Source organism: Sorex fumeus, unplaced genomic scaffold (genome assembly GCF_029834395.1).
Source record: "Sorex fumeus unplaced genomic scaffold, SorFum_2.1 ptg000191l, whole genome shotgun sequence".
Lineage (NCBI taxonomy): Eukaryota > Metazoa > Chordata > Mammalia > Eulipotyphla > Soricidae > Sorex > Sorex fumeus.
Genome location: NW_026606248.1, coordinates 3870001 through 3894361, shown reverse-complemented (window position 1 = coordinate 3894361; position 24361 = coordinate 3870001). Strand labels below are relative to the sequence as shown.

The 24361-nt window shown below is 43.7% G+C and overlaps 1 protein-coding gene across 1 annotated transcript in view; it reads right to left on the bottom strand.

Moving 5' to 3' along the window:
* Window positions 1-617: 617 nt before the first annotated feature.
* Window positions 618-24361, bottom strand: part of EOGT (EGF domain specific O-linked N-acetylglucosamine transferase) — a 41568-nt gene continuing 17824 nt past the window's right edge. Inside the window, exons 9-17 of the mRNA XM_056108018.1 lie at window positions 23238-23341; window positions 15436-15528; window positions 15041-15112; window positions 14815-14901; window positions 14248-14316; window positions 7880-7941; window positions 6764-6883; window positions 1682-1784; window positions 618-1170 (exon numbers count right to left, since the gene is read on the bottom strand). Of these exons, the coding sequence (XP_055963993.1) occupies window positions 1024-1170; window positions 1682-1784; window positions 6764-6883; window positions 7880-7941; window positions 14248-14316; window positions 14815-14901; window positions 15041-15112; window positions 15436-15528; window positions 23238-23341 (857 nt within the window). The 3' untranslated portion in view covers window positions 618-1023. The remainder of the gene's footprint in view (window positions 1171-1681; window positions 1785-6763; window positions 6884-7879; window positions 7942-14247; window positions 14317-14814; window positions 14902-15040; window positions 15113-15435; window positions 15529-23237; window positions 23342-24361) is intronic.

Below are 24361 nucleotides of genomic sequence, written 5' to 3'. Positions count from 1 at the left end.
TTCGTGAACAGTAAGAAAAGTATCCCAATCAAGGATACATTTTGGATATTCTTTTTAATCAAGGGCATTTTCTTATGCCTTTACTCTTTTTATAGGATAAAGCTCTGTTTATGTAGCTAATCTGAAGTCTGAACACTCCAAGGCTAGAACACTTCTTCGCTAAAAGAGGTAGATGCATGCACAAAAGTACATGCAGTTACAAATAAATGCACAATGGCAACATTATGACATACACATTCAATACAAATGTTCTCCATCATTACAAAGGAAATGATACAGACCAACCAGGAGGTACAAACATTGATCCTGAGACTCTAGTCTGTTTTCATCAGATGTAGACCTTACATCCTGAGAAAACATGTGAAATACATAAATATAAATTCATGCAACTGCATGGTTTGTTCAGGTTCTTGATACATATTACAAAGATTGAATAAAAAGTATTATGGTAGAAAAGTCAGTGGGAGCTACTTTTGAATCTGATAAAATAAAACAAGGTCATTTAACAACACTGTTTCATCTATAACGTGATCCTACAGTTTGGAATCATCTTGATGAGAGTCACTGTGTGTGTGTGTGTGTGTGTGTGTGTGTGTGTGTGTGTGTGTGTGCTTGTTTGTCTTTCCTGTATGAAGAGGTTTTGACAAACATTACAAGCTAATTGTGTGTTTGCTCAAATATATCGTAAACACATTGGGAAGCCTCTGGAATTACAATCCCTAGTACCCTAAAAAACACTTACAAATCCTAACACTAAGAAAGTTGAAAACTTTTGCATCCCTAAGAAACCCTGTTACTCCAGCGAACCCATGCCCTATTTTCAACTATAAAAGATAAGAGTTTTCAGTGCAAAATTAGTAGAAATAGCAATGACATGAAAACTGTTAAAGATTATGCAATACAAGTAATATCCCGAAGGCATTTTTGGATACACAAAAGGTCATTAGGGGACTAAGAAAAAGTAGGCTGCTTTGCTGATTTAACTGTGGGTCTGGGTAGTGAAACCTTTAAACGCTCCCGTATTTACAGCTCATCATGTTTTTTCTTAAATGGCCATTTTGGATGTTGTGACACATATTCTGCAGCCTGAAGGACCAGGTACATAAATTCTTCTACATCGAAAGAGTAGTTGGTAAACTTTGGGTGCTCCCCCAGAGTCGGGTGGTGGCCCTGCAGAAACAAATCAAATTCCAAATCGATAAGTCATCGAGGACATGATTTTCAGTACAGGAAGACGATTATTTTCTTTGGTCAGAGCAACTATTTAATGTATGTCTTATGTCAGAAGTCAGCAAATTTTTCCACTAAAAGGCTGTACTTGATTTATTTCCAGCTCTGTGGACCGCACAGTTTCTGCCAGTAACTCAACTCTGGGACTGAGGTTCACAAGCCGCCACAAACACCACAGAAACAGATGGGCAAGACAGGATCTTCAATAAAACTTTATATATAAAAACAGATGGTGGGCCCATTTGTTTACTTTTCCAATTCTTCTTACTGAACTGCTTTTCCTGGGGCCAAATTTCACAACTTCCAGATCCTTGCAGCTGACAAATATGAAATACTACGACTCCTTCAAGACAATAACACTTCATCTTTGAAATTCAATGAGTTCTGTTTCTAACAATTTCATATTTTAATCCAGCTGGAAAGCAAGGCACATTTTGCCATGGAGCCTTACCTTGTCTTGAGGAAAGACTTTGTTCTGCCTTCGCCAGGTGATGTAGTGGACGCCTCTCAACCTGGCCAGGTCCAAGTAACAGCGCTCGTCTTCACAGTTGTACCTAAGGATCCAAGAACACCAACCTGGGAACACTGTTGCGCGCTTTCTAGAGTGGGGAAATTACCTCCTATACATTTTCTTGAAAATTGTTTGAAGCAGTTGAATGGATTATGAGGATGTGATATATATATGTGTATATATATATATATATATATGTATATACACACACACACACAACTATAGTCTACTGTGTGTTGGTATCTACTCTGCAGCTGCAAGGAACGATGAAATCGTGCAATTTTCCGCAACATGGTTGGAACTGGAAGATATTATGTTGAGTGAAGTAAGTCGGAAGAAGAAAGACAAACAGGATAATTTATAGATAAACTCTTATCTATGGAATATAGAATATAGGATGAGGAAACATATTAAAGGGGGTTGATTGGATCATCCTTGACCCCAGAGTTTCGAGAGCAGGCAGAGAAGAAAAGAAATTAAAGGGGCAGAAAGAGAACGGGAAGTAATGTGTGAGCTGGCATCAGTGCTTATTTATACCGTGACATGAATGAGGGGAATAGCCATACATGCAAAACACAGACTCAACAGAACTGAAAACATGAGACAAGCGACAGCCACTGAAACTTTGTAATGTTGTCAAGTTGACGGGTGCGGGTAGAATGGGAGTTGGGATGGGGAAGGAATCTGGGAACACTGGTAGAGGGAGGTTGACAGTGGTGGAGGGACTGGTGTTGAATTACTGCATGCCAATAACACAACCACCAATAACTCTATATTGAATCTTTTTTTTTTTTTGCTTTTTGGGTCACACCCGGCGATGCACAGGGGTTACTCCTGGCTCATGCACTCAGGAATTACTTCTGGCGGTGCTCGGGGGACCATATGGGATGCTGGGAATCGAACCCGGGTCGGCCACATGCAAGGCAAGTGCCCTACCTGCTGTGCTATCGCTCCAGCCCTCTGTATTGAATTTCAAAGATGAATTGTTATTGTCTTGAAAGAATTGTAGTATTTCATATTTGCAAATTATAAAAAAAATCATGGCTCTTTAATTAAAAAATGTTTTTAAAAAGAAAATGGTTTGATATCCAGTGAACAAGACAGAGAGATTATTTTTAAAATATTACATCATCTTAACTTTTTTATTATTCCAGTTCTGCACCCCCTGCCTATCACTGCTGTTACTGGTGTCGTTGTGAGGACAGGGATACACACACCCCTCACTGTGGTGATTGTACTGTTAGCTGTGGTGCTCTCTGGGGTCACAAATCAGATCACAGAGTTCTCACACTCAGTCACGGTACCTCTGAAGCTACATTCTGCAACCTGCAAAGCTTGTGCACGTGCACTCTGGGGGTTGTACTGTTAGTTGAGGCACGTGGATCATGGTTGTGGTTCTTGCTGATGATTGTTGTGCTGCTCATGGATGTGCTCACCGGGAGCTGCACCTCTTTTTTAAGGCGCTCACACAAACATGACTGCAGTGTGACTGGAAGTAAACTTGAAGCACTGGGGATGGTCCAGAGCAAAACTGCCAGGATCACACTACACACATGTGAGACACCAGGGATTTGAACTTGTGACCACACACTAGCAAGGCAGGTGCGCTAAGCCTGTGAGTTATTTCTCATGTTTACTTTAACTCTTTTTTCTGCAATGCACAGGGGTTACTTCTGGCTCATGCACTCGGAATTACTCCTGGCAGTGTTCGGAGGACCATATGGGATGCTGGGAATCGAACCCGGGTCAGCCTCGTGCAAGGAAAATGCCCTACCCGCTGTGCTATCACTCCAGTCCTGTACTTTAACTCTTAAAATACAGAGTAGAAGATATAACAGGAAGATAGTGAAGACATCAAGGTCCATGCCCCACCTGCCCCTGGCCAATCCCAGCATGACACAGTCCCCCTGAGCACCACTGGGTGTATCTCTGGAGGCGCTGAGCACTGGGAGCATTTCCTGGTAGACACTAGCACCCCAGGGGCTGAGCAGCACCACATTCTCAGACCCTGCACTGAACTGCAGGCCTGGATGACTGAATGTCACTAAACAGCACTGTTGGGCAGGCCCATAAATAAATTAATGAAACAGAACAGGATCAAAGAATGAAAGGAACTCAACTTTTTTAAATGGGCCAACTGCCATGAACTAGATCTCCCTCATCCTCTGATCTTGGTAGACACAAAGTGGGTGGGTGAGGGGAACGCATCCAAGTCAGGGGGCTATTGCCAAAGAAGCTCCCCCTTCTCCCATGCACCTGTTACCCCCAAGGGCAGAGCTTTCTCACTTAAATTTCTTTCTCTTCCTTCTTCTTCCCTTTCCTCCCACTCTCCAACCTAACACCAGTAGAAATGAAGAAACGGAGATAGAAGCCACAGTTATGAATTTCTCTAATGTCACTTTTGGGGGGTGGGATGGCACCGCCAGCAGTGACTGGGCTCAACCCGGCTCGTTCCTGGTACGTAACATCTGGGTACACGTAACATCTGGTATGTAACATCTGGTTCCTGGTACGTAACATCTGGGATTGAACCCAGGTTAGCTGCATGCAAAGCAAACACCTCACCTACTCTATGACCTGTCCAGCAAGATACCTTTCTTTGAAGGTTTTTCACAGGATACTGGAACTTCATGAAATCTTTTTCCTAATATCTTAGTGTGGGGATTGAACTAGCAAGTCGCAGACAGAGAGCTCATGTTCTCCCACTGTCTCTGGCTTGTCAACTTCTTTCTAGTCTTCCACTTAAATATTAAGTGGTTTTGGTGTTTTAACAATATTGATTGTTTTTCAGGACCTACAGCTCATTCCTTTTAATCATTTAATAATACTTCATAGCATAATGCGATCACTCTCTTTTAACATATTAATTGGATATTACATCATTTTTAAGATGAAGCCATAAAATCAAGATGCTTACACATAAGGGGGAGGTGATCACACAACCATAGCTGTTAGCTATATGTCAAAAACCAAGGGTGGGTCCTGGTGTCCAAGGTAAAATTGTTATTAAGGGAGAGAGAGTGTGTGTGTGTGTGTCCATAAGCAGCCACAAAGTTTGAGGAATACCTGGAAAATTCATTTCTGCCTTGGAGGCCTCAGTTTCCCCGACAATCCACTCAGTGGAAAGAGGCTGACTTGTGCTTAGAAGCTGTGTTCTCATGATTCTTACAGGTTCTCAAACCCTTTTTTAAAATTTGGTGGCAGAGGGGCCAGAGAGATAGGACAGCAGATCAAACTCTTGCCTTGCATACAACCAACCCGGGTTCGATCCCAGCATCCCATATGGTCCCCCTGGGCCCACCAGAAGTGATTTCTGAGTGTAGGGCCAGGAGTTAAAAACAACAAAAAAAATTTTTAGGGGGCTGGAGCGATAGCACAGCAGGTAGGGCATTTGCCTTGCACGCAGCCAACATGGCCAACCCGGGTTCAATTCCCAGCATCCCATTTGGTCCCCCGAGCACTGCCAGGAGTAATTCCTGAGTGCATGAGCCAGGAGTAACCCCTGAGCATCGCTGGGTGTTACCCCCCAAAAAAAGCAAAATCAACAAAATTTTTTTTAATAAAATAAAATTTGGTGGCAGAGGGATAGGGAGATAGTATTGGGATTAATATGCCTGCAGCCAAGCTGGTTTGATCCCTGCCACTGCAATGGCTCCCCGGCATGGCAGTAGTGACCCCAGAGCACGGACACAGAAAGAGCCCCTGAGCATCACCAGGTACAGCCCAAGTTCCTCCCACAAAAAATAAATTAAGGGGCTGGAGTGATAGCACAGTGGGTAGGGCATTTGCCTTGCACATGGCTAACCCGGGTTCGATTCCCAGCATACCATATGGTCCCCCGGGCATCACCAGGAGTAATTTCTGAGTGCAGAGCCAGGAGTAACCCCTGTGCATTGCCGGGTGTGACCCAAAAAGCAAATAAATAAATAAATAAATAAATAAATGGAAAATAAACTAAAATCAATCCATCAATACAGTTCTGCGGTAGAAAAAAATTTACCTCCTTGATGATTTTTAAGTGACGAGCTTAACTGTGTTAAGTATATTCTCAGTGTGGTACAGTCAATAGCCAGAATTTTTTAAAAATTCTGAAAAAATCAAATTTGCAAAACTGAAACCCTGCACCTGTAAGCTCTAAGATGGAGCTTCCCCTTCTCCCAGCGGCTAGTGGCAGAACCACCGGCCATTCTACTTCCTGCTGCTAGGCATTTGCCTTCCCTTGGGGTCCCATAGAAATGGGAAGATTCACACAGCCTGAGCGATAGTACAGCAGGTAGGTAGGAAAAGAAACTGAGATACAGAGTTATGAATTTCTCTAATTAATTGTTTTTCAGGACCTACTGGCCAGGATTTGATTCTCAGCACTCCCTGTGGTCCCCCGAACTGTGCCAGGAGTGATCCCTGAGCTCAGAGGCAGGAGTAAGCCCTGAGCACCCCTGGGTGTGGCCCAAAAGGTAAGAAGTGGGATAACATAACATTTGTCTTTTTTGCAGTTAACTTATTTCACTTCCCACCAGGTTCCACCCATCCTGCAGCACGTGACAAGATTTCCTTTTTCGAGATGGAATAATGTTCTGCGGGATGTCCAAGGAAGGCCAGCTTTGATCTGTTCACAGGTCAATGAACATTGGAATTGCCTCCGGCTCCTTGCTGTTGTACAGAGCGCTGCTCTGAGCACGGGTAGGGGTGGGGGTGAGGGGGGCAACTTTGAAACCAATAATTACACCGACTGCAGGGAGAGGCTCACAGTTTGAGCAGCAGACAGGCACAGACTCACAGTGAGGCGAGTCACAGCGTTAGCTCCCACACTGCAGGGATGAGGGCAGGAGCAAGCAGCTGGCCTGCTAAGCATGGTGGCAGCAGGCTGCCGGTTTTTAGCTTTAGGTCGTGTTTTCTTTCTCGATGCCTAGATGATGTCACTTCTCTATCACAATGAATTATTAAGCCTTGAGATGCTCTGAATGAAAGTCTCAGCACGCATAACAAGCGGCTGCAACATAAAAACTATCCTCAAACACTTACAGTTCAAACACAGCGGCCCAGTCGGGGAGGAAAAGTAGGTGGGTAAGGCCTGCTCCATGCATCCCAATAAATACGTCCGTGTTATGAGTGATCCGGAGCTGATCCAAAAAGCCGAGTTCCCTGCGAACACAAGAACAGCAAACAACAAATGGGGAAATAAGACAAAGGGTTCCACGGAACTATCTCAGGCTCCATGGTAACAATATTTCTATTGATTTCTTTCTCAACTTAAATCACATTTCACCGTAAGTTTTTGCCAGATTTCAAGTCTACTCCAGAAAAAATTAATGATTTTAATCATTTCATTACTTTACTTTTTTTGCTAGAATATCTCCCCTTTTGAAAAAAATTAGTTTCTTTAAGAAGGACATGTAAGGACTGGAGTAATAGCACAGCAGGTAGGGTGTTCGCCTTGCACATGGCTAACTCAAGTTTGTTCTCTGGCATCCCATAGGGTCCCCTAAGCACTACCAGGAGTAATTCTTGAGTACAGAACCAGAAATAGCCCCTGAGCACTGCAGGGTATGGCCCCCAAACAAAACCCCCCAAAAAGGAAACATAGCTGAATGGGAAACCCCTCATAGATGACAAATGTGAAAATAGGATACAATAAAATTAACAGGGTATTACTGAAGCATAGCAATACAGCATTGCAAGGTTAAGTCCTAAGTCTGTTACCTCATTATAAACAAGTGAAACAGGCAACTGTTACAGCACATCACAGGATGCTAAATTAGGAATAAAGTGGAAACTTTTTCCTTACCACAACAAGAGCACTTTTTTAACAAATGTCTCTCTCTGTGATTTGAGGCATCAATGCTTATCTTAACACACCTGCAGGTATCTCAGGTTGCAGCAGGGCACTTTCCTACCTTTGCAACAGACTAATCCACAATTTTATACACATTTAGGATTATATAAACTTGTCCCCTCAGTTCAAGATGCTGAAAGTTTGCAAAACTAGAAGTGAAATCAGTACCCAAAAGATTCAGTGAAATGAGCTGAGAAGGAACACCAGAAGTAAAGAGGATACTCCGATAAACAGATCTCCCACATTAGGTCTCCCAGTTCCCAAAGGGAAGAAAAATAAATGGCCAAGAGTGAGTTATTACTTACTTATATTTGTAATCCACAATCTGGACTTCAAATATAGATACTGTTTTCAGTGCATTTACAAGCTAGGGAAGAAAAAATAAACACTGAGAAATTCTTTTTCCTTCCAACTTTTCTATCTCACTTTCCTTTGAGTCTTGAAATAATTTCTTTTTCTTTGTTAATTTTTTATTTATTTTGGGGTTTTTTTTGGCTATCCTCAGCAGTGCCCAGGAATTATTCCTGGCTCTGTGCACAGGAGTCACTCCTGGAGGTGCTCAGGGGGCCAAATGTGGTGCCAGGGAACAAATCTCCTTGGCCGTATGCAAGTCCAGTGCCCTGCCAACTGCACCACCTGCTGCTGTCTCTGAGCCCTAAAATTTCTTACTTCTCAGGTAGTAAGAATCTTGCAGGATTATTGTTTAGTTTTGGCTGAGTGAGAATATGGGTCATTGAGATGCTCAGAGTCCAAAAAGAGCTCTCATTTTGGCTCTTCACTAGTTACTTCTTCAGCTGTAACAAATTTTGCTGGGCAATAGCTATGAACTAGACACTGCAGTGAACGTTTTCCTCTTAACCACTCTCTCATTCCAGACACACCACTTGTGCCACGGGCCTCATCTTCTAAAATGCTTTACAAAAATTATTGAGAGCCAAAGAAATAGAAGAGGAAGCACAGCACTAATTAGCCTAGCACACAGCATGATTTGGTTCAATCCCAGCACTGCCAGGAGTGATCCCTGAACACAGAGTTGGAGTAAGCCCTGAGCACTGGTGAGTGCGGCCCAACATTTTCTCTGCAAATAGGGGTGACACGACTCTTTCTTTTTAGCAGTCAGAATGTAACAAAGCAAAATAACCTACCACCAGAAACAAATTCATGGGTCCCTATGTCCCTCTCAATCAGCCCGACACCCAAGATCACTGGCATTCATCAATGTTGCCCTTGAATCCCGCCGTCCGTGCAGTGAGAAAGGCCACACCATTCTGCAGCAGCATCCCTGACGGTGCATTCCAATGGGGCGGGCATTCCCATCCTCACAGGAATCATACCGAGAGGCGCATATGCTGCCCGAGACCATGTGCTGCCTGTGTCCATGTGTGGCTGCCAAGCACAGGTGGTGCCTGAGCAAATGTTACCCACATCTCCCTTCTTGTGATGTGAACTTTCATATCTAATGTTGGAATGTTTACTGGGCTCTCTCTTCAGCCTGAGGAAACTCTCTCTCTGTCTCTCTCTGTCTCTCTCTCTGTCTCTGTCTCTCTCTCTGTCTCTGTCTCTCTCTCTCTCTCTCTCACACACACACACACACACACACACACACACACACACCCTCCTCCCTACCCTTTCCCCAAAACTTCCAAAGAAAACTCATTTTTACTGCAAAAAAAGAAAAAAAAATCATTCCAGGAAAGTGTTACTATTAAGTTATCGGGTTTTTTTTTTTGAAGGATACAATGAAAAATTAGACAAATTTAAAAAACTTTCTCAAGATCACCCTGCTGATGAAAGTAGACTATAGACCAAACATGACTGCCAGTCAATGCCTCTCTTGCAAACCACAGGACCCAAAAGGAGAGAGAGAGAGAGAACAAAAGGGAATGCCCTGCCACAGAGGCAGGATGGGATGTGGTATGGAGGGATGGGGGGGGGGGGCGGGAGAGGGATGCTGGTACCCGTGGTGGTGGAGGATGGGCACTGGTGGAGGGATGGGTACTTGATCATTGTATAACTGAAACCCAAGCACAAAAATTTGTAAGTCTATAACTGTATCTCATGGTGCTTCACTAATAAAAAAAATAAATTTAAAAAATTAAAAAATAAAAAAAAAGGATCACCTTGCTGGCAACAAGAAGATTCAAAGTTAAATTTAAGTCATCCTACCCCAAACTTTGTGTTTGCAGTTTGCAGCCTATACAGTTTACTGTTCATAAAAAATGCTCCCAAAATCCAATCCAATCCCTCATCTCTGTCTCTGTCTCTGTCTCTGTCTCTCTCTCTCTCTCTCTCTCTCTCTCTCTCTCTCTCTCTCACACACACACACACACACACACACACACACACACACACACCATAAAATGAAAGTCTCTTGCTGAAGTTAGTTTCTCTATATACAATGTAATCTCGTGTAAATATATCAAACCCCTGAAGGAGTGAGGGCAAATGATGAGAAACTCTTTTTCTGAGAGGGATAAACCAGCTGCCACTGTCTCTGGTCTTGTAGCAAGCAGGCCCCCGCCTGCAGCAAGTGTTTCCTCACTAGTCCCCACACGAGGCTGTTCCCTTCTAACATGTTTATCCCAAACCTGAGTTTGGGCAGAGTAGCACACATAAGTGGGGGCATCTAAGGTTTGATCATCTCTTCACAAATCAAGGTCAAGCCCATGGTTCTGATCTGGGCCTGGAAGTTGCCTTTTCAAGTGATGCTCAACACTCAGGAGAGAGAAGCCAGCAGGATGCTCCCTGGCTTGAAAGCAAAGCTCAAAGATCAGATCTCACCTTTGGACGACACCATCTGGGCAATCTGTGGCTGGATCTGGGAGAAGGGATGGCTATACTGGGGCTCTCTGACACTACCCTCTTGACTGGACTTCTTCCCAGAGGCCCAATATTAATCTCTTCTTTCCTGATGGACTAGGAACAATGGTGGGTCACCTTGCTCTAAGACTAATTTGTGCTAAAACAGTAAAGCACTCAATTTAAGAAGCAGGCTGGGGTGGGGGGAGGTGTCGGGCGGTAGAACTAAAATACATCAGGCAGGGCACTTGCCTTGCAAGCGGCTGACCCAGCTTGGATCCCCAGCACCACACATGGTCCCATGAGTCCCACCAGGAGTGATCCTTGAGCACAGGGCTCAGAGTAAGCCCAGAGCATCACTGGGTATGGCTCAACCACAAGAGAAGCTGATACCTCCCTCCGCTCACATCCCATTACTCTGCTCACTAGCTGGGTGCCCTTGGTCACGTGTCTAAGCTCTTTTGTCTGTTTGTTTGTTTATAGGGTTATCCAATCCCAGAGGTCAGACTCAGGATCTCAGCATCCTAGGCACAGGCACACGCATAACCACATCTCTCCAGACAGGTTTGGTTTTTGTTTGTTTGTTTTAACTCCAAAGCATCAGTGTCCTCATTGAGAACTGAGAATAATAATAAAATACCTCCTAATGGGTCTTTTTTGAGAAGTTGTAGCATATACATGTGTAGCACATAGAAATTATGTTAAAATTAATTAAAATTAGCATCTACTATATGTTACCTCTACCAATTATATTATGGATCTGCCTGCTAATTGAAGCTTCCATCCGTCTACCCCAACATGCAAAATTTGATATGTTCCAGGTCTTTCTAGAAAACAAATACACACTGCTCATTTCTTCCACCCACAAAGCTAATAATCAGTGCCTCATTCTACCATATGTTCACGGCTGCTATAATCCATATGGGACTCAGCAAGAGAAGCTGATTACTCATTTTTATCAGTCTGTTAAGCATATACGTTAATTTATATAAAATATTTACCCATTGAAATTCATCACTCACTTCCCACCCACACATTTTTTTTTCCCATCTCAGTTGCACTAAACTGCTCAAACTAGTCAAGTTCACATCTGATTCTTGGCACCTGTCCTGGTATTTTCTAATGTGAAAATTGACATTACAACAGTATCATAAGCTTTGACTCTAGGATATACCTTGAATCCATGCATTTTTGTCATTCCTACTGGATTCACCTTTGTTCAAACGCTTATCAGGGTTGTAACAAGGGCTCTTAATCATCTCCCCACTCTTGTTCTTTTGTTGTTACTGTTGTTGTTGTTGTTGTGTGGTTTCAGAGTCAAATCTGGCAGTGATCAGGGCTTACTCCTGCCAGGGCTCGGGGACCATATGTAGTGCCAAGGTTTGAAACTCGGTCTGACCGTGTGCAAGGCAAGTTCCCTATCCATGCTGTTCTGTCTCTCCAGTCCCTCCCTACTTCTACTCTTAATCATTCTTTGCTTCTATTCTTACAAGCCAGTGATTTAAAAACAAATGTCCGTTCCTATTTCCCCTGTGTCCTCCTTTTCTATCTGCTCAAAAAAAATGACACCAACTTACTATCCTAAAGCAACACAAGGACTCCCTTCCAGCTCTTTAACATGGAAGTCCAAAGCAAGAGGGAAAAGGTTCCCTGAGTTACAATCAAGGTCCAAGCAGATTTTCTCAGGGCTCTAGACCATCCCCTGCTCCACCATTAAAGGCAGCAACTCTGCACTTGCCCGTCCTCACATCTCTGCTTCCCTCTTCCCCTTGGAAGGGGGTGCTAACCTGAGACATGACTGGTGAGAAGAGATTGAGCTCTCTGTTGCGGGAATTTAAAGCCCATTTGTGATTTACCTGGGGTCGCTCAAAATCCAGGATAATCCCAACCTGTTTTACAATGATTAGCAGCACAGTAATTTCTGCAGCCTTAATTTCCCTTTGTCTTGCTAACCTAACCTATTCAGTTTCAAAAGATTAGGGATGTTCTCTGGGGGCATTCTGCCTCCCACTATTTCCGCTTCAAAGTTCCCAGGAGTAACCTCTGTACTCAGGAATTACTTCTGGTGGTGCTCGGGGGACCATATGGGATGCAGGGGATGGAATTCAGGACAGCCACATGCAAGGCAAACGTCCTACCCGCTGTACTAGCGCTCCAGCCCCTAGCATGTACTTTAAAGAGATGATTTTGCTTGTGGATGGAAAGTTTGGGGTTCTTTTTTTTGGTTTGTTTTGTTTTTGGCTTTTGGGGTCACACTGGTTATGCTCAAGAGTTACTCCTGGCTCTGCCCTCAGGAATTACTCCACTGGTACTCAGGGTATCACGTGGGATACCGGGTATCGAACCTGGGTTGGCTGTGTGCATGTGCAAGGCAAATGCCCTGCCTGCTTTACTATCGCTCCAGCACCCATGGTGGAACATTTTTTAAAAAGATGCCCACTTTGCCTGCACTTGGAATGAACTTCCCTGGTTCCACACTTAAGAAAAGCTACTTTTAGGAACCTCTCTGCAGCCATACTGGTAAGGTGCCATCACGTGTGTGCACCCCCCAATTGCTTGAGCATGAAGCAAAGTAATGACGAGTTTGCAATAATGTCCTATAGTAATGTCCTAAAGGCTCTGGAACCCCTTTACTTTGTCTAAGGTTTCAGGTGCTGGCCTACCCTAGACCCACCGGTCTGACGGACCCATGTAATCAAGGCCCCCTTGTTCTCCTGTCATGGACTGTCTCACTCTGCTTGACCAAGCAAACACCCCTCTACAAGAGCAGGGGCCTTACCCGTCATGTTCTCTACAACAGCTCCAGAGCCCAAAGCAGGGGCTCTACATGTGGTTTATGCCAGATATGTGTGTGTGTTGTTGTTTCTGTGTGTCTGTGTGTCTGTATTTCTGTGTGTCTGCATGTGTGAAATAACTTACTATTGTGAGGACTAGGCAAGAGCTTTGCATGAATCTCTTATTACATTAAATGTCAGTTTTGTAGGCGCTGCTCCCAGCAGTGTGTGTGTTGGGGGCAGGGGGCCAAACTGATTCCCAGTGATGCTCAATCCACTGACATTGTGGGGTCACCAGCATCACACCTAGCAGTCCTTGGCACTAAGTCCTTAGTTCCAGGGATAGAACGAAGCACCTCGCAGGTGCCAGGCATGTGCTCTTACCCCCTGAGGAGTCCCCCAGTTACCAGTTAAATAGAATTATAAGTTGATACTACTGAAATGGGATAGAATCCACTGAGTAAACAATTTGCAAAATTTCCAGTCATAACAAGAATGAAGACACTTCCAAGTGAATCTAACAAGGGTTGCTTAGGTATTGCCAAACTCAATCAACCAGCTCCCAAAAGAGCTCACATTTTGGCTGCAAGTAAAGCCAGAGACCAGTTGTTTGCCAATATGCAGCAATAAAATCAGGACTCAGAGACAGTTTTTGCCCTGTTTCCACTCTTGAGAGAAAAGCAAAGAAAGCTGCTGGGGCAAGAAGCAGTTTGTTGTAGAAATAAGTAGAAAGTCAGAGCTGGAGTGATGGTACAGTGGGTAAGGCATTTGCCATGCAAATGACCAACCTGAGTTTGATCCCTGGCATTTTATACAGTCCCCTGAGCACTACTAGGAGTAACTGTTGAATGTAGAGCCTGAAGTCACCCCTGAACATTGCTGTGTGTGGTCCCCAAACAAACAAACAACAACAACAAACTCCAAATAAATAGAAATTCAAATTCAATAAAATGTCTGGACATAGCCACCACATTTTTCTGAAACCTAATTATTTCAAACCAAAGCATTTAGTGCATGTGGGGAAAAAATTAAGCTCATGAATTAAAGGAAATCAAATTCAGTGTGATGATATTAAAAATGTATACTAAAAGCTAACTAACCTCATTTTGGTTTAATATTTTCCGGTATTCGGTACTCCTTGCAAGAATAGTAACTCGAATTTTTCCATCCTGCATTAATGAAAATGACAAAACAATCTTTTGAATACCTGAATAAGTAATGATTAAACCTATAAAGCAGGTTTCACAGGGATTAAACTTAGCAAGGTTACAGGTTTCCAACAATTATTTTCAATCTCATCTCTTCACAGCTCTCTCTAAGGGGGAAAAAAAAGCGCCATTATCCACATATAACAAAAGTTGTGCATTCCACTCGATCTTGGTTTGTTAGTGGAGTTTTTGGCAGGAATACATGGACTATTGAAAATTAGGGAAGAATGGAAAAGCAAGAGCAGAGGAAAAGAAGAAAAGGCACATTTTTTTTCACCTTTCTGTAGTTTATCTTTCAGAGGGAGTGGATATCTGATATTTCTTTTTCTTTTTTTTATCATTCCAGGTAAGAAAACTTCAAGGGAGAAAATACTATCTCCTAACTATTTTTCGGTAGGTGCTAGAGATTTTTATTAGGAGTGAGGTCAAGCCCCCTCAGAACCACAAAGCGTTCATTACCATGGGTCCCTCCTGTGTGATGTTCAGTCTGTGTAGGACATGCTGGGAAAATGCCCTGAATAATCCAGTGTTCTGACAGCCAGATATCTAAAACAGAGAGAACAATTCATACTGCAGTGAAGAGTCTGTGTTACTCTTTGAAAGATTCTCGAGTTATATAGAAATGTCACATTAAAATTTACCAAGGTTTATCAATATGAATGCTAACAATAGCTGACTAGCTTACCAAAGGAGTGTTATAGAACAGTCCGTATCTCATTCGTGGGAGTAATGAAAAAATAGCTTCCTTAAAGCATACCTGCGAACAAAGACATTTTAAAAGGTAGGAGAATACATTTTGCATTCTTCTGAAAGAAACAGCACTTCCAATTCCTGATGGAGTTTCAATTAATATTTTCAAGTATTCTGAAATGATTTCAAAGAAAATTCATAGTTTGGAAGAGGTAGAGGGAGAAATCTTTTTAAGCTATATGCTTAAAAACAATGAAGATTCTAGTAATAAAAAAAGAGAGTGAAAAATTGATGATTAGAGCTAACAGAAATTCATATTAAATATTTACTTGATAAATGTATCATCTACAATGAGGGCTATCTATAGACATTTCAGTAGCATTGCAATACCCGTTTGGAATCATAAGTCTTCAGATGAATAACATCATAATCTGTAAATGCTTTCCACGTGTCTGAGAACAGGTCCCCATATCCATAGGAGCTCTGGAAGGAGAAATAAAAGTCCAGGTAATGATAGAGGGCCGACATAGCATTTTAAAAATACAGCAAATGGGTTGGAGAGAGAGTAGAGCATGCAGAGCTCTTGCCTTACATGCAAACAGGCCTGGGCTCGATCCCGGACACCCCATATGGTTATCCCCTGAACACAGCCAGGAGTGATCCTAAGCACAGAGGCAGGAGTAAACCCTGAGTACTGCCGGACATTGCCCAACCCTCTCCCCCACCCCCATCCCAGCTCAATGCAACTAAATCAGCCAAGAGGAAAGAAGGAACCTCTTCCTTTTCTCACACTGAAGAATACTTGTATATTCTTAATGATAAGAGAAAACTCTCACTGAGTGCTGGAGATAGTATAGGCTCAACAGGCTAAGTACATGCTTTGCATGCAGGAGAGATTTGATCCCCAGAAGACACTGCCATGAGCAATCCCTGAGCACACAACAGGCAGAAACCCCTGAGTATCACCAGGCATTGGCCCAACAGTAAAAAGCAAAACAAATTCCTCCTGAGTCTGTCCCAAATTTAAACATGCACATCACCTATGATTTATACATTCCACTTACAGGAATCTGTCCTCATTATGATTTTTTTTAAAAATGTGTCCAGAAATGCTACCATAAACATGTAAAGGGGATGTTCAGCGGTAAGATGCTGTCAACAGGTCAACCTGTACCTGCGGGGTGAGTGCATCAGCAGCCTGATAGCGCTTTGAAGCTTCCTGACACCCCAAAATTGCCGCTGTACCTTTGGCCGAACCCCCAACTTGGGACAAAGTTTAACAAGAAATTAAATGTCCAAAAGTTAATTATGTGGGAGTCATGCCCACAAACCATCTCTGGCTCAGCTATACAAGCTCATTTACTGGCCTTATTTCAGAGACCCATAGATAAATCTCGAAAGAGACAAAAAAGCCACAGTTAATCTTGGACCCGCACATGGCTGAACAGATTGGGGTAAATCAGAGGGGAGCAGAGCAGAGCCCCTGGCAATCACTTGCTTCCATAATCTAAAATCACCACCATACCCTTGACCTTGGGCTAGAGCGATAGCACAGCGGTAGGGTGTTTGCCTTGCACACAGCCAACATCGCTGACCCGAGTTTGATTCCTCAACCCCTCTCGGAGAGCCCGGCAAGCTACCAAGAGTATCTCGCCTGCATGGCAGAGCCTGGCAAGCTACCCGTGATGTATTTGATATGCCAAACACAGTAACAACAAAGTCTCCAATGGAGACGTCACTGGGCCCGCTTGAGCAAATCGATGAACAACGGGAGGACAGTATTACAGTATTACAGTATTACCCTCGACCTGACTCCACCATCTCAGGACAGACCTCACCAAGATATAATCTGCTGAAAATTTGGGTATGTGGGTTTTGTAACTGAAATCTCCAGGCTTTCACAGAGTTGGGGTGGGCTACCTCCCCCCACTTCCCAATACACATGGAAGCACTGGCAGTCACCCCCATGAACCCACTCCAGTGCCACCCTGTAAACTATTACTAGCCTCGCTTCAGAAACCCATAAGTAAATCTTAAAGGAGATCAAAAGCTATCAAAAACACAGCATCAAGTCCCAGAAGACACCACAGAACTGGAGATCTCCCCAGGACCCATACTGAGCCAATTTCCCTAGGGCACCTCAGATGGGGCTGGTGCAGTCTCCCTGCCTACTCCAAATGGAAGCCCAGCAACCAAGAGCTTCCACAAGCACGGCCCAGGTATGTGGGTTCCAGGACTAAATCTCCATACCACATGGCAGCAGAGGCACCAGGCTGTCCCTCCCTGGCTACCCACCCGCTCATCGGCATGGCTGTCACACCCACAATGTGCCTCCAGGTGCCATCTTAGCGCACCAACAGCCCTGGTCCAGAGACACCCAGTTGAAACCCAAAATGGATTAGTGCCCTACAGAAATGTCTCTGTAACCCAACCATTTACAATCTAGGATTCCAGAAGCGTGCGGCCACGGCACCCAAGGTTTTCAAAATGAGCAACAGACAATAAGTGATCTAGCATCTGCCCCTGGCAGGCAGGCTTAAATGGTGGTGGGAAAATTCTAGCAAAACATAATGCCCAAAAGTAGAGAAAGAGAGTATTGGGGAAATTGCCTGCCATGGAGGCAGGGTGAGGATTGGGATGGGGTCAGGGGGGATATACTGAGGATATTGGTAGTGGAAAGTGTGCACTGGTGGAGGGATGGGTGTTCGATCATTGTACAGCTGAATCTCGAAAATGAAAGCTATGTAACTGTATCTCACAGTGATTAAAAAAAAAGTAATGTGGAGTTCATGCCCAATTCAATCAGCTTAATTAATGGCTGAAAAAATAACAGTGCCCCTGAATAAATAACAGTACCTCTGGAGGGATAGCACGGTGGTAGGGCATTTGCCTTGTGTGCAGCCAGCCTGGCCTACCCAGGTTCGATTCCTCCGCCCCTCTTGGAGAGCCCAGCAAGCTACCAAGAGTATCTCGCCCACACGGCAGGGCCTGGCAAGCTCCCCGTGACGTATTCGATATGCCAGACACAGTAACAACAAAGTCTCCAATGGAGACGTTACTGGGCCCGCTCGAGCAAATCAATGAACAACAGGAGGACAGTGCTACAGTGGACAGTGCTACCCCTACATTAAAAAAAATTTTATAATGTGGCTATTGGCCCTCCCGTTGATCATTGATTTGCTCGAGCGGGCCCAGTAACGTCTCCATTGGAGACTTTGTTGTTACTGTGTCTGGCATATCGAATACGTCACGGGGAGCTTGCCAGGCTCTGCCGTGCGGGCGAGATCCTCTCGGTAGCTTGCTGAGCTCTCCGAGAGGGGCGGAGGAATCGAACTCGGGTCGACCATGTTGGCTGCGTGCAAGGCAAACACCCTACCGCTGTGCTATTGCTCCAGCCCAACTAGAAAATTCAAAATTACAAGCATGACTACAAAAAAAAAAAAAAGATGATGTTCATTGCAACATTTCAGTACATAGGAAAGACATGAAAACAAGCATAACAGGGGCACAAACCAGAGATAAATACATGCACAGAAGCAAACAGACATCACACATTCCTGACGTCATGATTTAACTTCCTTCCAACTGCTGAATGAAACAACTGAAAGTGCTGATAGGAAAGATAAAGGAAAGATAGCCATGATTGTCCATGAAACAATATTGTTAGCAATTTGAGAAAGAGTATATTTTCTATAAAGATAGAATATCCTTACATAAAGTGTATATATTGCATATCTATAATATTTACTACACATAGATTTTTATATGAATTTCCTGAAATTTATATTTATTAATACAAAATGGCTGGAGCAATAGCACAGCAGGTAGGGCATTTGCCTTGCACGCAGCCGACCCGGGTTCAATTCCTCCGTCCCTCTCAGAGATCCCAGCAAGCTACCAAGAGTATCCTGCCCGCACAGCAGAGCCTGGAAAGCTCCCTGTGGTGTGTTTGATATGCCAAAAACAGTAACAAGTCTCACAATGTGAGACATTACTGGTGCCCGTTCGAGCAAATCGATGAACAACCAGAGGACAGTGCTACAGTGCTAATTTAAAAAGGTCTTACAAGGGACTCGGGTACATTAACTGCAATTACCTCTAAGAACAGATTGAAGGACAGTGGAGAATTTTTGTATGTTCGTTTCTTTTGGTATGTTGGGCCACACCTGGCAGTGTGTGAGGTGTTCAGGGACCATGGGGTGCTAGAGATTTCAAGGGGCCTTCCATGTGAAAACTCTGAGTGTTCTTAATGTCCCTGAGAAAGAAGAGTTTCTGTTTACACCATACCCAGAGGTGCTCATGGCTTATTCCTGGTCTGTGATCAGGAATAACTCCTGGCAAAACTCAAGGAACCATTTGGGGTGCTAGATATTAAAACTGGGTCACTGTGAGAATGAAGACTTTTAACTTTATTTCTATATTGCTGAGACTCCTTATAACCAAGTATCACTTAATTTAAAATGATAAGGAGACCATACTGCTTTTCAGCACAGGAAAATACAGAAAGGCACTCTGGAATCCCACACATCACTATATCCCAGCTTGGAAGACAAAATTTCTTCTTTTATTCCACAGGGTCCCTTCTTCTCATATTTCTTAAATTAAACTATTTTAATTCACACACACACAACTAAATAAAAGCTCACAATGAGTTTCATTTTATTCGTTCTGCCGCAAAAGAGCCACCCTGCCATGCTCAGAGATGTATGTGCAGAAGAGACTCTCAGGAAATCCCTTGAGGTTGGGGCCTTGCCCACCATATGCTTCACAAGTGGCCGTGCTGCTGGGTTGTGAGGGAGGGGTGAGGAGACCCTGTGAACTTATTTGCAGGGAAAGATGAAAACTGTGACTAAGATCTGACCTGTATGTAGACACATCCACCCCCTCACCTCCCCCGGGCACCCTGTGACAACAGTGTTCACGGCAGACACATTGCTGCCTTAATCAAGGCCTTAACAAGCAAAAGAAAAGAGTCTGCGGCCACACACCGAACAATATCCCCATCTAAGGGACAGCATTCTGGAGGCCTGAATTCTGCAGCAATCCGATTCTACTGAGCCCCTAACTGACAGCTGGTGGAAACCTCTCAGACTATCCCTGCTTGTTCAAAACAAGCAGAAAGAAAAGGGCAAAGGAGGGAGCTGGGAACGGGGGAACCCACCCATTCAGCAGAATGCACCCTGCGTCTTCCCAAAAGTCACAGTCAGGCTCCCAGGCATCACAGTCCCAGGAACGGGTCAATGGGGAGCTTTGTGGTAGCAGCGTCAGGCCCGCAGGCAAAAGATAAGTTATAAAAGCTGGTTCTATTTACGTCAATCTACTTGTAGAAGACATGGGAAAGATTCCAAGACAGTGAAGCTAGTGAAAAGTGTTCTGGAAGCTTCAGACAAGTCTTTCGGGACAGGGGAGGAGTTGGCATTCCTCCTTCCCCCTGCCCCCCCCCCCCATGGGACTCTGATAAGATGCCACACCCGGCCACTGTCTACTTAAGCTCCCACACGGCCAGGATCCAGAGACACTCAAATGAACCTTGGTTCTAAGCAACATGCTGTTGCAGTGACCTCTTCAGACCCTAATTATTAAAATTTTAGAATTCCTAGAGCGGCTGTGCAACATTATATTGCATCCATAACAAACAATACAAAACATATTGCCTAGCATTGTGTTTTCGGCAAGTATGAGTGGTGGTGGGTCTGGTCTCGAAATATAGAAGGCAACTAAGTAGAAAAAGAGGGAGCTGGAGCGATAGTATAGCAGGGAGGGCGTTTGTCTTGCACGCAGCTGACCCAAGTTCGATTCCCAGCATCCCATATGGTCTCCCGAGCACCACCAGGAGTGATTCTTGAGTGCAGAGCCAGGAGTAACCCCTGTGCATCGCTGGGTGTGACTCAAAAAAAAAAGAGCTAAAGTAAAGAAAGAGAGTATTGTGCAAATTGTCTGCCACACAGGAAGGGGGAGGTGTGGAATGGGGGGAGGAGGATACTGGGGGTTTTGGTGGTGGAAAATGTGCACTGGTGAAGGGATGTGTGTTTGATGACTGTATGATTGAAACTCAAACATGAAAGTTTTGTTACTGTACCTCATGGTGAATCAATAAAAAAAGAAAAAAAATTGTACTGCAGCTCCAAACAGAGAATTGAGTCAGAATGCCTGGACCAGAGGCTTGTCCCCACCCTGCACTGGCTGAGCTCAACAGCATTATCTTAGATACTTCTTGCTGCCCAGAGCCTCCACTTCCCCCACCCTACCCCATCCGCATAAAATCAGTTAATCAAACCTGAGTTCATAAAGAGCTGTGAATATTCAATGGCATAACACTGAATGTTATTAATCAACAACTGAAGAAAAAAAAAACCGACAACAACCATGAGTTAATCATTCTGGGTGCCTGAGCTCCTGAAATTGTGACCAAGCCGCACTTAATACAGAACAAAAAAAAAAGAGAGCAGGGACTGCTTGTTCCTTTTATTCACAGAAACATTTCCAAGAAATGAAACCGTGGTGGCAGCAAAACTGGAGCACAAGAAGGAAATACAGACAGATGCAAAGCAGGAACCAAGAGGGGGCAGGACCTTGCCAAAAAATACACAGCCAATTTTCACTGGACTTCAAGTCATACAAAAGGTCTAGGGAGCAAGCATAAATAAAAATCCTCTCTACACAGTTCGGCTGGGAGCCTCTTATCTGTGAACAAAAGTATTAGCAGTGTTCAGGTGAGGGTGGAAGGGAGGAGCACCAGGTAAACTAGATAATTTGTTTAGTCATTTTAAAACTAGGGGTGGGAGGACCAGAGCAATAGAACAGTGGGTAGGGTGTTTGCCTTGCACGTGGCTGACCTGAGTTCAATCCCGGCATCTCATATGGTCCCCCAAACATCAACAGGAGCAATTCCTGAGTGCAGAGCCAATAGTAACCCCTGAGCATGGCTGGGTATGACCCAAAAATAAATAAATAAATAAATAATAAAACTAGAGGCTGCAGTGATAGCACAGCGGGTAGGGCATTTGCCTTGCATGTGGCCGACACAAGTTTGATTCCCAGCATCCCATATGATCCCCTGAGCACCACCAGGAGTAATTTCTGAGTGCAGAGCCAGGAGCAACCCCTGTGCTCACCAGGTGTGACTCCAAAAAGCAATAAATAAATAAATAAATAAAGCACACTATAAGCCTTTCCCTCCCATGCCACTGGGCTCTGTGCCAGATATTGTGACTTTCCACATACACCACATTAATCATTCTTTTTTTCTTCTCTTGGATCACACCTGGCAGCACTTGGGAGTTGCTCCTGTCTGGTGGGTCTCAGTGGGTCACATGGGCTGCCGGGGATCAAACCTGGGTCAGCCATACGCAAGGGAAATGCTGTACATTACTACCTGATGTACTGTTACTTTGGCCCCCACGCTGATCATTCTTACAATAAATTACACTGAGATAGATACTACAATGATCCCATTTCACAATTGAGTGTCTGGAGGCAACACCCAGGATTATCTCAACGGGATGAGGCAAGAAGCATATGGGAAGAAGCAAGGGAAAGAACAGAAAACCAGCGGGTCGGGGAGGAGAGGGTTTGCGGGGTACACAGGACCAAATGCCAAAAAGTAAATAAACAGCAGTAATAATTCAACAAATGGATGTATTCACAAGCCTAAGTATTGTCCTGTGCATTGACGTGATGCACATAGCACAACTGGCAAGAAGCAAGTAACAACAAGGAGGCTTCGATGAAGCAGAGGCAGGTGGACTACAAGAGGCTGACTACCACTCACAAATTACAAGAAGCAAATGTTCCCAGCACATTTCCTATGGGCGCTCACAGAGGTTCAGAAAATGTATCATTGTCTGTGTGTCTCAGGAGAACACAGAGCACAGGGTTTTGTCTTTGAAATCCCTTGTTCAAGAAATCCCACAGCCTATTCTAAATACAGAGAACAGAGTTACACATACACACACACAGACAGACAGATAGATGGATAGATAGATAGGTAGATAGATAGATTTCATCAATATCCATGCAGTAAAGGCATCTACGCAGACACAGGCACACTCATTCACATAGGCCTGGATGTGGTGTGCACAAGCACACATTTGAAAATGTGTCTCCGAGAAGATTCCCTCTCAAAGCATCATGGTCATGGCCATGCACTGAATGAGCAAACCCACAACAGAGGCAGAGAGAGTCTTACTTACAGTGTCCCACATCACGATGTACACGTCGGTACTGAATGAATTATTAACATGTTGAGTAATATAAAGATTAATAAAGTCACAGAAGTGGTGATACATGTTAACACCTAGTATGGGGAGAAAAAATTTAGGTCAGTTATCCCTCAGACAACAAATGACTATTGATTACATATAAAATAGCAATTGTTATTCTATCCCATTCATTTGAAATAAGAATTTTAGCTGAAATAAATGGGAGGAAAACAGTTTTTGTTTGTTCCTAGACCACACCTGGCTGCACTCAGGGCTTACTCCTGGCTCTGCACTCAGGGATCACTGACTGAGTGGTACTCAGGGGACTACGTGAGGTGACGGGAATCAAACCCATGTCGAAAGTATGCCAGTTGTGCTATCTCTCCAGGCCCGAAAATAAACTCTTCTTAACATGAAATGATACGCAGGTAAATACAACTTACAGACTGATTATATTCAAAAATTTTCAAAAACTCCCTTTAAAATGGAATATTTATAAATTAGGAATTCCATCCACTTCCAAATTAGGATGTGTATTTTTCTACTTTGTAGATTCTCACTGTTCTCTTTCTGTTCTCTGTGTGTGTGTATGTGTGTATGTATGTCATATTTCCTAAATAAAACTACTTATTTCCCCATCTATACTAAGTAAGAAATGATGATTACATTCCCAGAGAAAAAAAATAGTAAATCTATTGAAATCAAAATGGTGTCAATTGTAAGGGCATAAGGACTAGCTGTTATTTTTATGTTCAGTATGTTTTAGATCAACCAACAACACATGTTCATCAAGTTATCAATGATGATGTAACTAACAATATGCTGGTATTTCTCTTTACTGTCCTTTTCCTACTTAATCACTACTTTGATCATTTTGCTTCTTGGGAAAACATTAACCAGCTCTCATTTCAAAGGCTGCTGCCTGGCTCATGTTCTAACTGTAAGAGCATGAACTTTGGAGTCAGAATAACTGACCTGACTTTCAGTTCGGCTGCCATGTGCAATGCTTTCACAGAAGCTTGTAAAGTTCCAGAGGCTTAGCTTCTCTAGCATAAATAGGAATTCAATGTACTTAGGTACTAGCTTGGTTCAGAGAAATCTAAAGATAATGTATC